This window comes from Oryctolagus cuniculus, chromosome 8 (assembly GCF_964237555.1).
Source record: "Oryctolagus cuniculus chromosome 8, mOryCun1.1, whole genome shotgun sequence".
NCBI lineage: Eukaryota > Metazoa > Chordata > Mammalia > Lagomorpha > Leporidae > Oryctolagus > Oryctolagus cuniculus.
In genome coordinates, this window is record NC_091439.1 from 127219338 (window position 1) to 127232652 (window position 13315).

The 13315-nt window shown below is 48.3% G+C and overlaps 1 protein-coding gene across 3 annotated transcripts in view; it reads left to right on the forward strand.

The window, feature by feature from the left end:
• The first annotated feature begins 1062 nt into the window (after nt 1–1062).
• The window catches only part of TLL1 (tolloid like 1), a 229132-nt gene continuing 216879 nt past the window's right edge, over nt 1063–13315 (forward strand). For 2 of the 3 annotated variants that reach the window (XR_011378528.1, XR_011378527.1), the window contains exon 1: nt 1248–1571. Coding sequence is in view for 1 of the 3 variants with exons in the window: in XM_070048214.1 (XP_069904315.1) it covers nt 1400–1571 (172 nt within the window). In the remaining 2 variants the exon portion in view is untranslated. Of the gene's footprint in view, nt 1572–13315 lie in introns of all 3 variants that reach the window. The other variant, XM_070048214.1, reaches the window with a different exon arrangement.

Sequence of the window (13315 nt, forward strand, 5' to 3'; positions counted from 1 at the left end):
CCCGGGGGTGCAGAGCAGCCAGGAGGGCCCCGGAAAATGCGCTCCCGAGGGTTCCGGCCCCGGCCCTCCCTGCGCCCACGTGAGCCCCGGCGATCTGGGCAGTGCCCGCTGCTGCAGTCAGTAACTCCACTTGGCATATATATATATTTTTAATTGCAGCTCTGGCGATCTGAGTTCTTAAAAAAAAAAAAAAAAAAACTTTGTTGGGACACTTTCACAGTCAGCTGTGGCGAAGGCTCACGCACACGCTTTCCCAACTGTTCCCTGAGTTGCCCGAGGGTGCCAGCAGCAGCCCGGGAGAGAAACGCACGAGCTGTTTGCGGGGGAGGGGAGACGCAGATCGGCAGCAAAGTTGTCACGATCCCCCTCGCCACCCCCGGTCTGGCACTCCCCGCAGGGACGCACGTCATCCATTAATTGCTGTCTGCAGACTTCGCAAACCTAACGCATCCATTTTTTTTTTTTTTTTTTTTTATCTTTAGGGAGCCATCAATGGAGCGAGCGCGCTCGTGTCTGTTTGTTTGTGTAAGGCTATCAAAAGGAGTCAGAGAGGAGGCTGCGGCCCGGATCCTGACCCTGATTGTATGAATAAGTAAGCAGGATGCGAGTGATTGGGTTAAATGCTGCGAACATTTTTTTTTTTTTTTCAAGTTAGGAAGAGGGTAGGGGAAAAAAAAAAAAAAGAAAGAAAGAAAAAGCCCGGCGGGCGGGCGGGCGGGGGAGAAGGGCCAACAGTGCATCCCCAAAGCCTCACCCTTGCGCTCTCCTCGCCGTCAGGCGCTCTGCGGGCTCCCGCAAGCTTGGACGGGCTGGCGGCGCGGAGATGCCTGCCCCCCACCCCCTTGCTCGGTCTCCCCTTTCAGTTCAGCGGTGCTGATGTGCAGACCGGATTCATCTTCCCGGAGCGGCGGCGGGCGCAGGCGGCGGCGGCGGCGGCAGCTCGCGCTCGGCCGCTCGGTCCTGGTAGTCGCCGCGGCGGCGGCGGCGCGGCGCGGGAGCCCGAGCTCCGGGCGCAGCTGAGCCCGCGGGGGCGCCCGCTCGCCGAGCCGCGGCCGGCCGTGGGAAGTTCGGCCTCCGGGAGGACGCTCGGGCCGGCGGCGAGCGCCCGCGCCGCCCGCCTCCGGGAGCCCAGCGCCTCACCTGCCCTCCGCCCACCCGCGGGCCCCCGGCCAACTTCCCCCTGCCCGTGCGCGGGGCTAGCAGGCGGCGCCCGCCCTCTCTCCTGTCCCGCCGGCACCCGCATGTCTCCGGACACCTGAACACCCCGGGTCCCGCCGAGGAGCCTCCCCGCGGCGGCGGCGGGGGTGGGGGGCGCGGAGCACCGGTCCCCTGCGCCCCGCACGGCCGCGGCCGCCTGCGCTCCGCGTCCCGTCCCCTCCGTGGCCTCCGGGGGAGGAGGATGGGGCTGGACGCGCTTTCCCCGAGGATGCTCGTGTGGCTGGTGGCCTCGGGGGTCGTGTTCTCCGGGCAGCCGTGGGTCTGCGCTGGCCTCGGGGACGATTTTTACGCTTTGGATGGGAGCGAAGAGGACAGGACGGAGAGCCTAGATTACAAGGACCCGTGCAAAGCCGGTAAGTGCCTGGCCGGGGCCGGGACGGCGGCGCGCTTCCGACGGGGGGCGGTGGGAGCTCACCTGCTTCCACCCCGCGCTCGGCAGCCCCTCCGCCGCCCCGTCCCGACTCGGCGGGAGCGCGGAGCCCGGGGTCCCCGTGCCAACTCCCGGCCCCTAGTTTTGGGCAGCGCGCGTCCTGGAGTTCCTGCCCCAGCAAAACCGAAACGAGTCAGGGAGACAGACAGCTTGGCTGCCCCTGGCTTCGAAATACCCGCACTCCGCCGGCTGCCCGCACCGCCTCTTTGTTCCAGGGCGCGGTTCCCCGGCGGCCGAGAACCGGGCGGGCAGGGTCCCCGCCGCCACGGGGTGGCTGGGGATGGCGTTGCCACCTGGAGACGCCTCTACACGCCCCCCTCCTCTGGCGGGCATTCCAAGCGTGGCTAGTAGGGGATTGTGGCCACCTTGGAAGAACTCACTTCGAGATGGGAGTCCTTTGCATTTGTCCCTTGAAAATCCCCCCCCCCAATAAATTTAATTATTATTTTTCCTTGCAAGTTGCTACCCCATTCAAACTTGTGCCTTCCCGCCTGAGGACGGCCCCGGGAGCTGCAGAGGGACCCGCTCGGCGCCCCGGGTGCCCCCTCCGCGCCCCGGGTCTTTGGCCTCCCGGGCTCGCATCTGGCGCCGCCGCCCGCGCGCGCGGGGCGGTGCCGGCCGCCCGCCGCCCCAGGTCGGAGCCCCCACGTGCGGCGCCCCGCGACCACGTGAGCGCGGCGCCCGGAGGCGGCCGCGGCCTCGCTCGCCCGGGTGGCGGTAGAGGTGACCCGAGCGCAGCGTGGACCCGCGGCTAACTTTGGGACGAAGGTTCCAGGGGGCTGGAGGGGGCGGACTTGGCAGGGCTGCTTGTGTCCCGTGGCGAAGCTTCGAGAAAGGGAGCGGGCCAGTGCCTCCGGTCCCCGCCTGTGACTTCCCAGGGTCGCTGCGGGCTGGCGGTGGCGGCGGCGGGTGGGGTTGGCCCTCTGTGGCTGGCGTTTCTTGCTCCTGGTGCTGGAGGGAGGAGGCGCGTCCCCAGCGAAGGGAAGTGCTGCCCGTCCGTCCCCCGGGTAGTTTGATGACGCCGTGTGCTGACACGGAGGGTGTGCGTGTTGTATTCCAGTTACCAGTAGTGAGCGCACCCTTGATGCACAGACTCACTCAAAACTCAGAGGAGCTTAGACGCTTGCTGGGAGGAGCTCAGAGAATTCTGACGCGATTCAGTTTCACCTCCAGGTTCTCTCCAGAAACACTTCACCTGGTTTCCCACCCAAGTGTCTTGCGTCCTGCCTGGTGGTCTAGATAGGAGGAGGGCGTTCCGCTGAGTGGGTCCTGGGCGCCCCGCTACCAATGTGCTGAGTGATGCTTGCAACCCAGTGAAAACTGTGTTGCTTCTGTGTGGTGACGTAGAACGGAGGTCCATTATTTCTGAAGACCGTCTAGGAAAATTCAGCCAGCCTTCCCTGTGGAGCGTTTGCACAGTGTGTATTCACAGGCACATCGAGCGTCCAGGTTTATTTTCCTAAGGGGGAAAACACATAGAGCAAATTAAAAAAAAATTTATAGCCTTTATTCCCCGCCCCCTTTGATACTATAGTTCAAAGTAGCTACAGCTCGAGTTTGAGCCAATTGTTGTCATCTCACTTCTCCCCATCTTTGGGTGGAGGAGACGAGCGCCTGCCTGTGTGAGAGAAATAATGTCTCTGGTGGAAGGCTGCGAAGTACTCGCAGAATTGAAGATTCCTTCTAAAATGCTCCACTCTGCTTTCTGAATTTAGAGAAATGAAACGTTTTCGTTTACTGGCTTGGTGACAGTGGAAAAATCTTGATGTCTCCTTTTGCTACTAAGTGAGACAAGCACAATTTGAAGTCACAGAATGAAAAACACCAGGTAATTCACTGATATCCCTAACGAGAGTGCACAAGGTCACTGACGTAACAAGGCGAGAACAGGTCTGGGAATGGAGGCCAGGCCAAAGCCCAGGGAGCATCCTGCCCCCACCCTGGGGCTGCCTTTGATTTTCCCTTTCCATGTAGCGAATGGAGGCCTTGGCCCATGAACTCCAAAGAGCCCTCCTGAACTTCTGTGAGGGGAGGCTCAATATTCCTCAAACTACTCCGTGGTGTAGGGGCCTAAGGACACCCATAGCTGAATGTTTCAAACACTTTTCAGTACATTATTTGACCTGGTGTTCAGAACAACCCAAGAGGGTAGAAGTTTTTTAATCTCCCCATTACACAGATAGGAAAACCGTTCCTCTATCAGCCTTTGCCTAAAACCTCTTTTAAGATTAGCCAGCACTCGATTCCTAGTCCGATGACTGTAGAGCCTGGTCGTATTTAATAATCACACTACACTTTTAGCTGGCTGTTGGAGACAAACAGCAGAAATTGGTTTAGGTTTACTAGGAATCCAGAGTAATAGAGCTGCAGTTATTGTCATACTTGGTTAAAAGAAGTGGCTAAAAGCATAGGTTCATATTTTGCAAGCCCAAAACCTTGAGGACAGAGATCATAACAGGTTTTTAATGCTTATCAAGGCAGGTGATGGGGTATGACTGATAAGACCTGAGTGTGTTCTCAGCGCTTTGCTGGGATGCATAGCCTTACTTCTCTACCAACTTCTGTTCTAAATAAGATCAACTGCATGTTGCCCATGGGGCACTATCCTGAGCTATAACTTGTTAAACTTGTTAAAAACTGTGCCAACCTTACAATATTTGTGAAATCGAATCCGATTTGTATGCCTATCAGAACTGTGATACCAAATTATGCAACTATAGGGCAGGAAGGAAGCCTTGTATTCATTTTATTGCATGTTGATGTAGGAGGGCACCTTTTGGTCTATATGAAAGAAGGCAAGTTAGTAAAACACAGCTTCAAATAAGTATAACTATGTGGCCAGATCCATTAAGACAGAATACTCACATAGGTACTTTGTATACACAGAAGTGTAGGTAATTCTGAGGAGCGTCTGGCTCTCTTTGGCGTAGTCCTTGGTCATCTGAATGGGCAGGTTTCTCTTATTCTTTCTAGTTCAGACAGGTCCCCGGGGACACTGGGGGGCTGATGTTGCAGGAGTCTGGTCCAGCGCCCAGCCTGTGGTGTCCTGTTTCCTTGTTGTCCTGTATCAGTAAGTGTTCATCTGAGCTGGGCCAGATTCAGTCTGCCAGTTAATCTTCTGGCAGATTTGTGTAGAAATCTGGAAAAGCAGAGGCCTGATGAACTGACTATCTGTTAACACAAGGCCTTCCTTCTCCCCCTCCCACCCTCTCCCTTCCTTTCTTCTTTCTTTTCTGTATTTTAGGGGCTGTTAGCAAAGTGCAGGCAGTTGCCAATGGACTATCTAATGAGGGAGACCGAGACTGTTGTGACTGAGAAACGTGTGAGACTGGTGAAGTGAAATGTTTGTTCAGAAGGGTAATCTCTTTGGACATACATCAGCCTCCCCCCCCCCACCCCCAAAGAACATGAATCTCCACCTTAAGGCTCCTGATTGCTCTTTTCCTTGGAAAATCGAGTGGTGCTTAAAGGTCAGTGGCTGCAAGGTTGAATTTGCCTTTTGGGTAGCTTCTGCAAGCTTGTTTATATAGAAAGAGTCTTGGCATCCTAGAGAATTCTTTCTGTCTTTCTTCATAACCGGTGCCCTAGTGTCCTGGTACAGTAGCCTGGGATAATTTCTGTAACTTTGCAATTTCTACGTAAGATTATATTCATTCTTTTGGCTTTCAGCGTTGTACTTTCTGGCTGGACTGGCAGCCTGTCAGGTGTGGCCCTTTAGAATTTGATATTCAACTCAGCTTCTACTTTATTCCATCATCATTTTATATATCCAAACATTTATTTCTTAGTCGGCGCCTCTTTAGACTGCCAAGTTCTCATTTAAAAAGTGTATTTCAGAGATCTGCTTCTCCTAACCAGTCTCTTCTGTTTTAGTTTTCATTCCTCAGATCATGGATTTTTTTTTCCCCTTCTGCCTCCGGTGCCAACTTAGAAGAGGCCAAAATACAGTTTTCGCAAAAGGGATGGGATAAGGCATCATTTTCCGTATGTTTGACTTCTGTTCTTCCTTTGCCAGTAGGAATTATTGAGCCCTTGTCTTAAGGGCTCTTTCCCATTTGGGGCCTACAAATGGCAGTTACTGTTATTAGATATTTTCTTAAATATAAACCCTCGGACTGGACCAGCGCTAGACTCCCTCATTGTCTTTTTCTTTTTTTGGTAGGGGGAGGGAGTGTTTGCAAAGCCTCCTGACATCTTCCCACTGTTTGTCTCTGAAGCAGATCCTTCATTTGCAAATTCAGAGCCTAACTGGATTATTTGCTTTGCTGCTGTTGAGTTTGAGTTCTTTGTGTATTCTGGATATTAGCCCCTTGTCAGAAGCATAGTTTGCAAATATTTTCTCCCATTCTGAAGGCTGTTTCTTCACTCTCTTGATTATTTCCTTTGCTGTGGGGGAGTTTTTTGCTCTGATATAATCTGTTGTCTCTCTTTAATTGTCTCTACTTTTATGTTATTGTCCAAAAAAGTCCTTGCCCAAACTAGTGGTGTAGAGTATTTCCATTTTATTCTAGTGGTTTTATAGTTTCAGATTTTACATTTATGTCTTCTATCCATTTAGATTAGGTTTAGGGTGATAGATGGGGGACAGTCATTTTTTCACTGGTCGACATCCAGCCCACTGCTCTAAGAATGTGTGTCCTTGGCTAAATATGTGTTCTTGGCACCTTGCAGAAAATCATTTGATTGTAAGTTGGTGGGTTTATTCCTGGGCTCTCTTGTGTAGCTGTCTTTTTTTTTTTTTTAAATGCCAGTTCCATGCTGTTTTGATGATGATAACTTTTTAGTGCATTTTGAAGTTGAATAGTATGCTGCCTCTGGCTTTGTTCTTTTTGCTCAAGATTGGTTTGCATACTCAGTGTCTTGTGGTTTCATATGAATTTTGTGATTGTTTTTCTGTTTCTGTGAAGAGTCCATTTATATTTTGCTATGAATTGCATTGAATCTGTAGTCCTTTTTGGGCAGGATGGACATTTTAATAATATTAATTCCTCAAGTCTATGTTTATGCAATATCTTTCCATTTATTTGTGTCTCTTTGATTTCTTACATCATTGTTTTGAGCTTTCATTGTAGAGACCTTTCATGCCTTCTCATGTAATAATACATGAAGTTGTCATGGTTTCTGTTCAAGTAGCTGCCTATCTGACTACTTTTTCTGTTTAGGCTTACTTAGCCATGCTAAAATAGTTAAAAGGCTGTAGGAGTCTAACAAATGCCTTTGGAAAAATTAACATACAATTCCACAGCTTTTCCTCTTTCCATTGTGATGATCTCCTTTCTAAAAAAGTCTATAGTTTCTTCCACAGAAACCAACCATATTGTCTTTTCCAATGTATGTATATGTTTGAATCCTATTTTTGAACATCTGAGCAACTTTCCCCAGTGTGAAATTGAGCTGTCTTATCTATAGTTAAAACATGTTATTTTCAAATCTTCTTGTAACTATCAGTCACATGAATAATCATTTAGGACTGCCAACTGTGGAGGCTCTGGCAAGGTAGTTTCCTGGAAAAAGGTTGGCCTTTAAAGTCTTCTGGGACTCAGGTAGCTAACATCAAGTGCTGGTGATCTACCAGCCTTCATTTTAGAATATTGTTTGTTGTTCTAACAATGCGTTAGACTCATATGCTTTGCTTAAAGTACTTAGAATTGGGACTCACCTGGTGGGCGTTAAGTCTAGCATGTGTGACGTTGGCTAAGGTACCCACACTGATACTCAACTTCGACTCTGACTCCAGCTTTATCTGAGAGGCAGCAGGTGATAGCACAAATAATTGAGTTCCTGCCACCCCGTTGGGAGACCTGTGTTGAGGTCCCTGCTCCCAGCTTCAGCTCCAGCCCAGCCTTAGGCATTGTGGGACTGGGGGAATGAACCAATGGATGGAAATTGTCTGTCTTTCTCTGTGTCTTTGCCCGTCAGAAAACAAAACTGAAACCCTCCTTAAGCTTTGCTCAGAATACCTAGAAAAGACAGTGGCAAGTAATCCATTTCAATGAAGCATTGCACATCCTGCTGGGGCCATCTGGTATCTGGGGAGGTTGGGGGTTGCTGGGGGCGTGCTGTGCTGCTCTCCTGAACTGCAGGAATGAGTCCCCTCCCCACCAAGAGCATCTGGAGCTCCAAGTTAGGTCCAGGCTAGGCCAGGGCTCAGGTGCCTGGCAAGATTCCTGGGGAAGTAGGATTTCCTACATTAGCAGAGTTTCGAATCCTCTTACAGGCTTTTCATCTTCCAGGATCTGGAATGAATTGTGGACTGATAATTCCTCAGTGGAGGAGTGGAGAGTCCTTGCCCTAGCCCTGGTTATAGCAGGATGACTTAGCAATATGGTGGAGTGATTGATTTCCTCTAGTTATCCGCCGAATAGTAACACTTGGGGAGGAAATAGTTTGCTTTTGTTTTCTTCTAGCCTCAGAGGTATGAGTGAATGAAACAGAATGCATTCTTCCCCAGAAAGCAGGAGGAGAGAATCCCTTGCCTGCTTAGTTCCTGTCATTGTCAGCCCTGAAAGTGGATATTGACGTTTGAATTTTGAGATATTGTGGGCTGACTAGTGGACTGCTAGTTTTGTCAGCTCCTTACGAAGTATGTGCCAATCCCATCAAGTTGTTCTTCAGGTCTCAGCCACATATTTGTATTAAGAAGTAGTGTAAATTAGGTGTTAATTGAAATCCAGAAAGTGAGCATAGTTGGTATTTATCTTACTCAGCTCTTCTGTCACAATTTATATTTGTAGTTGAAAGTAAAAGACGGCCAGTGCCGCGGCTCACTAGGCTAATCCTCCACCTGTGGCGCCGGCACCCCGGGTTCTAGTCCCGGTCGGGGCGCTGGATTCTGTCCCAGTTGCCCCTCTTCCAGGCCAGCTCTCTGCTGTGGCCAGGGAGCGCAGTGGAGGATGGCCCAAGTGCTTGTGTCCTGCACCCCATGGGAGACCAGGAGAAGCACCTGGCTCCTGCCTTCGGATCAGTGCAGTGCGCCGGCCGTGGCGGCCATTGGAGGGTGAACCAACGGCAAAGGAAGACCTTTCTCTCTCTCTCTCACTGTCCACTCTGCCTGTCAAAAAAGAAACAAACAAACAAACAAAAACAAAACAAAACAAAACAAAAACAAAACAAACAAACAAACAAAAAACAACTACTTAAGGGCTGTTGTTGGGGTACAGCAGGTAAAGCCACAGATTTTTATGCTGGTATCCCATACTGGAGTGCTAGTTCCAGTATTGAATGCTCTGCTTCCCTTCCAGCTCCTGGCTGATATACCTGGGAAAGCAGCAGTTATGGCCCAAGAGCTTGAGCCGCTGCTGCCCGTGTGGGAGACCTGGATGGAGTTCCCGGCTCCAGCCTTGACCATCCCTGGTGTTACAGCCATTTCGGGGAGTGAACCAGGACTTGGAACTTCACTCCCTCCCCCAGTGATAATAATTCTAGAAAATCAAAACCATACCTTTACAGGTCAGAAGTTCCTCTTCTGCGTATGTTGAGTTTTCCAAACAAAATCTAATTTTACGTATCAGTTTGCTACTGGAAGCATTTAGGTCAGTGTTTAAAGAACACTTTAACAATTTTAAACACACTACACCTATCTCACTAGCTGGAGAACTGTGACTGAGATGTAGATAAAACCATATTTACTGTCAACATCTGATATTGCCTGTGTTGGATTTTCCATTGACGACACCTGATTTATGTGATGGGGAGGCAGAGATGGAGGCGAAAGAGAGTGGAACGCTTTCCTCATTCCTGACATTTCTCATCCCTGTTGAACTGTCAGCACATGCACTGTGTACCACGGAGTCGCCTCCAGTGGCTCCTGGCCAGGTTGCTGATATCAGTGTCTTCTGAGCCCTCTTCCTTGGCCGCAAGTGGACTTGGAGTGCTTATTAGGATAATCTCAGGTTCTTGTGCAATGTCTGAAACCACTTTGGCATCAGTTTAGCTGACTGACCGTTCTAAAAAGATGGTATTCTATTCCTCTGCTCTAATTTTTCCTCTTCTTAAAAATTTAAAAGTTATTTTATTTATTTGAAAGGCAGAGAGAGGAAGGGAGAGAGAGAGGGGGAGAGAGAGAGAGAGGGAGAGAGAGAGGGAGAGAGAGAGAGAGAGAGAGCTTCTATTTGCTAGCTCATCTTCCATTCCCCAAAGCCTGCAGCAGCCAGGGCTGTGTTGGGCTGAAGCCAGGAGCCTGAAACTCCATCTGGGTCCCCCATGTGGGTGGCAGAGACCCAAGGGCCTGAGTGTCACCTCCAGCCTTCCTGAGTGAGCAGTAGCTGGAGCCAGGACTCAAATCCGGCACTCTAGTATGGGATGCTCCTAAGAGGCTTCCTCACTCCTGTACCACAACACCTGCCATAGCCTTTTCTGATCAGAAATGCCTAGTAGTTGAGTGCTTATAGCATTTTGTGTTTGAGGCGAAGAATTCATGGTCATGTGCTGCCTAGTGACAGTCTGGTGAATGACTGCTCCCCAAAGGCTGTTGTCACCTAGTGCCCTTGTGGCACGCATGTTGTGTAATTGCACTCTGTGATGTTTGCATAGTACACATCACACACATTTCTTGGAACACATCCTCATCAGTAAGCAGTATGTGACTACCTCATTGTATGGAAATCAAAATCCTTAAAACACCCCAGGGAGGAACACTGAATCACTAGCAAACCATCAGATGGGTCAAGACCCATGAAAGAAAATGGCTCCTGAGACCCATATGTGTCACGTCTGGGAACTGTCTTCCTCATTCATGCTGTCTTCACATTGTTCACATTTTTACTTTGATAACATGTAGCCTCTCCTGTCTTCCCCATATTCTTTTGACCTTCTCAACTTTATCATCAAATGGACCTTCCTTATCATTTCCTTTGGACACATAAGGAAACTGAGGCTCTGAAAGTTTCCGTGATGGGGCTGTCATCACAGGGAGTAAGTAGTACACGGTGAGAACTTGAACCTAGGTTTCTGGATTCCTTCTGCCTTTCTTTGAACCCTCCAGATGGGCCCTCCAGCCAGCATAAACATAATGAGACTGAAAGTTGAAGAGAGAACCTTTGTGCCATGGGCAACTATTGTGGTTGGACTATGGATTGTCCCCTCTGAAATTTATGTTGGAGTTTATTTATTTTAAGATTTATTTTTTTAATTATTTGAAAAGAGAAGAGGACATAGAGAGGAAGACAGAGAGAGAGAGAGAGAGAGAGAGAGAGAGAGAGAGATCCTCCGTCTGCTGGTTCATTCCCTAAATGACCACAATGGCTGGGGCTGGGCCATGTCAAAGCTAGGGATCTTGGGAGCTTCTTCTAGGTCTTCCATGTGGGTGTAGGGGCCCAAGCACTTGGGCCATCTTCTGCTGCTTTCCCAGGCACATTAACAGGCAACTAGATCAGAAGTAGAACAGCCATGTTTCCAACAAGAGCCCCTTTGGGATGCCAGCATTGCGGGAGGAGGCTTAACCTGTTAGCCACAATGCAAGTCCTCATGTTGGAGTTTAATACCCATGGTGAGGGTGGACACTTAGTCCTTCTGTGATGTTTGTAAGCGACTTCTTTGGGAGTGATTAGGATCTGCTAAAATCATCAGGGTAGAGTCTCAGTTGAGTGCTGATGGCTCTTTAAGAAGAGAGACCAGGGGCTGGCATTATGACATGGTGGTTAGAGCTGCTGCCCACAATGTGGTATCTTATATGGGTACCAGCTCATGTCCCAGCTGCTTCGCTTCCAATCCTGCTTCCTGCTAATGGACTGGGAAAAGCAGTGCCAAGTGACCCAAATGCTTGGGCCCCTGCCATGCATGTAGTAGACCTGGAGGAAAATCCTGGCTCTGGGTTTGGCCTGGTCCAGCACTGGCCGTTGGGACCATCTGGAAAGTGAACCAGTGAATGGACAATCTCTCCTTCTCTCTGCCTTGTAATGCTGATTTTCAAATCAGTCAATCAATAAAAATATTAAAACTACCAGAGGATGGACATACACACATATACACGCACAGACATCTACTCTTTGTCTGTCACCATGGGATGCCCTGTGCCCCTTCTGGACTCTGCCATCAAGAAGGCCAACACCAGATGTGGCCCTAACCCTTCAACCAGAAGTATGAACCAAAATAAACCTCTTTTCTTTATAATCAAGCCAGTCTGTGATTAGCAGTTAGGAAGGGACCCATGACAGCATCCCAGCATCTATTCATTGGATTTCATGAGTAAGAATACATATGGGGTTTCATGAGTAAGAATAGAAGTTGGGTTTTATGAGTAAGAATACATCTTGCCTTCAGTGTTCTTGCGTTTTATAAGCTGTATTGTCAGAACATGACCAATGCTTTTTAATTGCTTGGTGTATAGTGTAGTTTCTACTCTTGTGCAAATATTCCCTGGTGTTTACAGATAAAAATGCTCCGGGTATGTGTGAAACAAATGAAGATGCATGTGACTAATTTTAATAAGGCTAGAGAAATATTTTAGAGCTAAATAGTGTTGGGGAGGCCCTGCTGTGTGTGGTTCTCAGTATAAAAAATGTGGCCTTAGCTTTCCTGTATTGATGGAGGCAAGAATTGAGTTGGGTGAGAGTAGAATGCAGTCATTAGCATCCCTTGTTTGGGGGCTTTGATGTTTGGGGTGGTAATGCACTAAGTTCTTTAGCACTTTAGACTTTCTCTTTGAATATTCATTGAAATGCTGGCTATGAGCCCATAAAAAGTGTAAAGAATATCTTTTCAGATGCATATGATTTAGGAGAGTGATAAATGATGGGTAATGCCTTTGAGAAAACAAATATACTATGTGAATATGCTTAAACAACTTCCTCCTTTTCAATGCTAATTTGTCTAAAAGCCCTAAGTTTGAAGGTTTACAAAGTTCAGGGAAAAAATTTGGTCAAAGAAACTTCTTAGAGCTCCAGTCTGGTTTCCGAAGTATAGAATGTCTGGCACATTTAAAAAATATACTCTATGTGTTATTGACAAAACTGTAATTCCTTTGAAGAAAACTTATTTACTTTTAGCAAATTATCATGTTTTCTAGGAGGAAGAATTCCTGCTTGTACTTGTTCTCTAACAAGTGAGTAAGCATAAGATCTGGCAAAACAGGCTCTCTTTCTTGCGGCCTCTTTTCTAAAGCTGAGAACTGGGAAATTTTTATTTCATGTATTTGAAGGGGCTCCCGAGGGTTCAAGGAAAATGGAAATGAAAGATAAGTTTACTGTGGTACAGATATTTTGAAATATATGCATAGTTTTTTCATAATATGAATTTTTCATAAACTTTTTGAAGGACCCATGTGTGCATGGAGTATAAAATTTTTTGCACCAAAATATAATTTGTCTTTTAGTTCCATTTCCACGAGCATTTTGAGGTACTGTCATATTTTGTATTCTAAAAAGAAGGGATATTGTATACCCAGTCCTGAGTGGACTAGGGTTGGAATAATTGGGATTTGCTATCTGGAATGGATAACAGAAGCAGTGACCCACTTCAGGGGCCTTGGGTTGCCTTGTTTCTGTTGGAACGAGATTTGGAAGCAGTTTTGTGGGTTGACTAGTGACCAAGAGTTGACATACAGAAAGATGATATTGATATAGGATACATCTCCAGTGTGTTCCAGGATTAAAATATTTACTATAGGCACAGATCTCTACCGTATATATAACAGAGCTCAGGAATGGAATGGGACTTCATACACAGAAT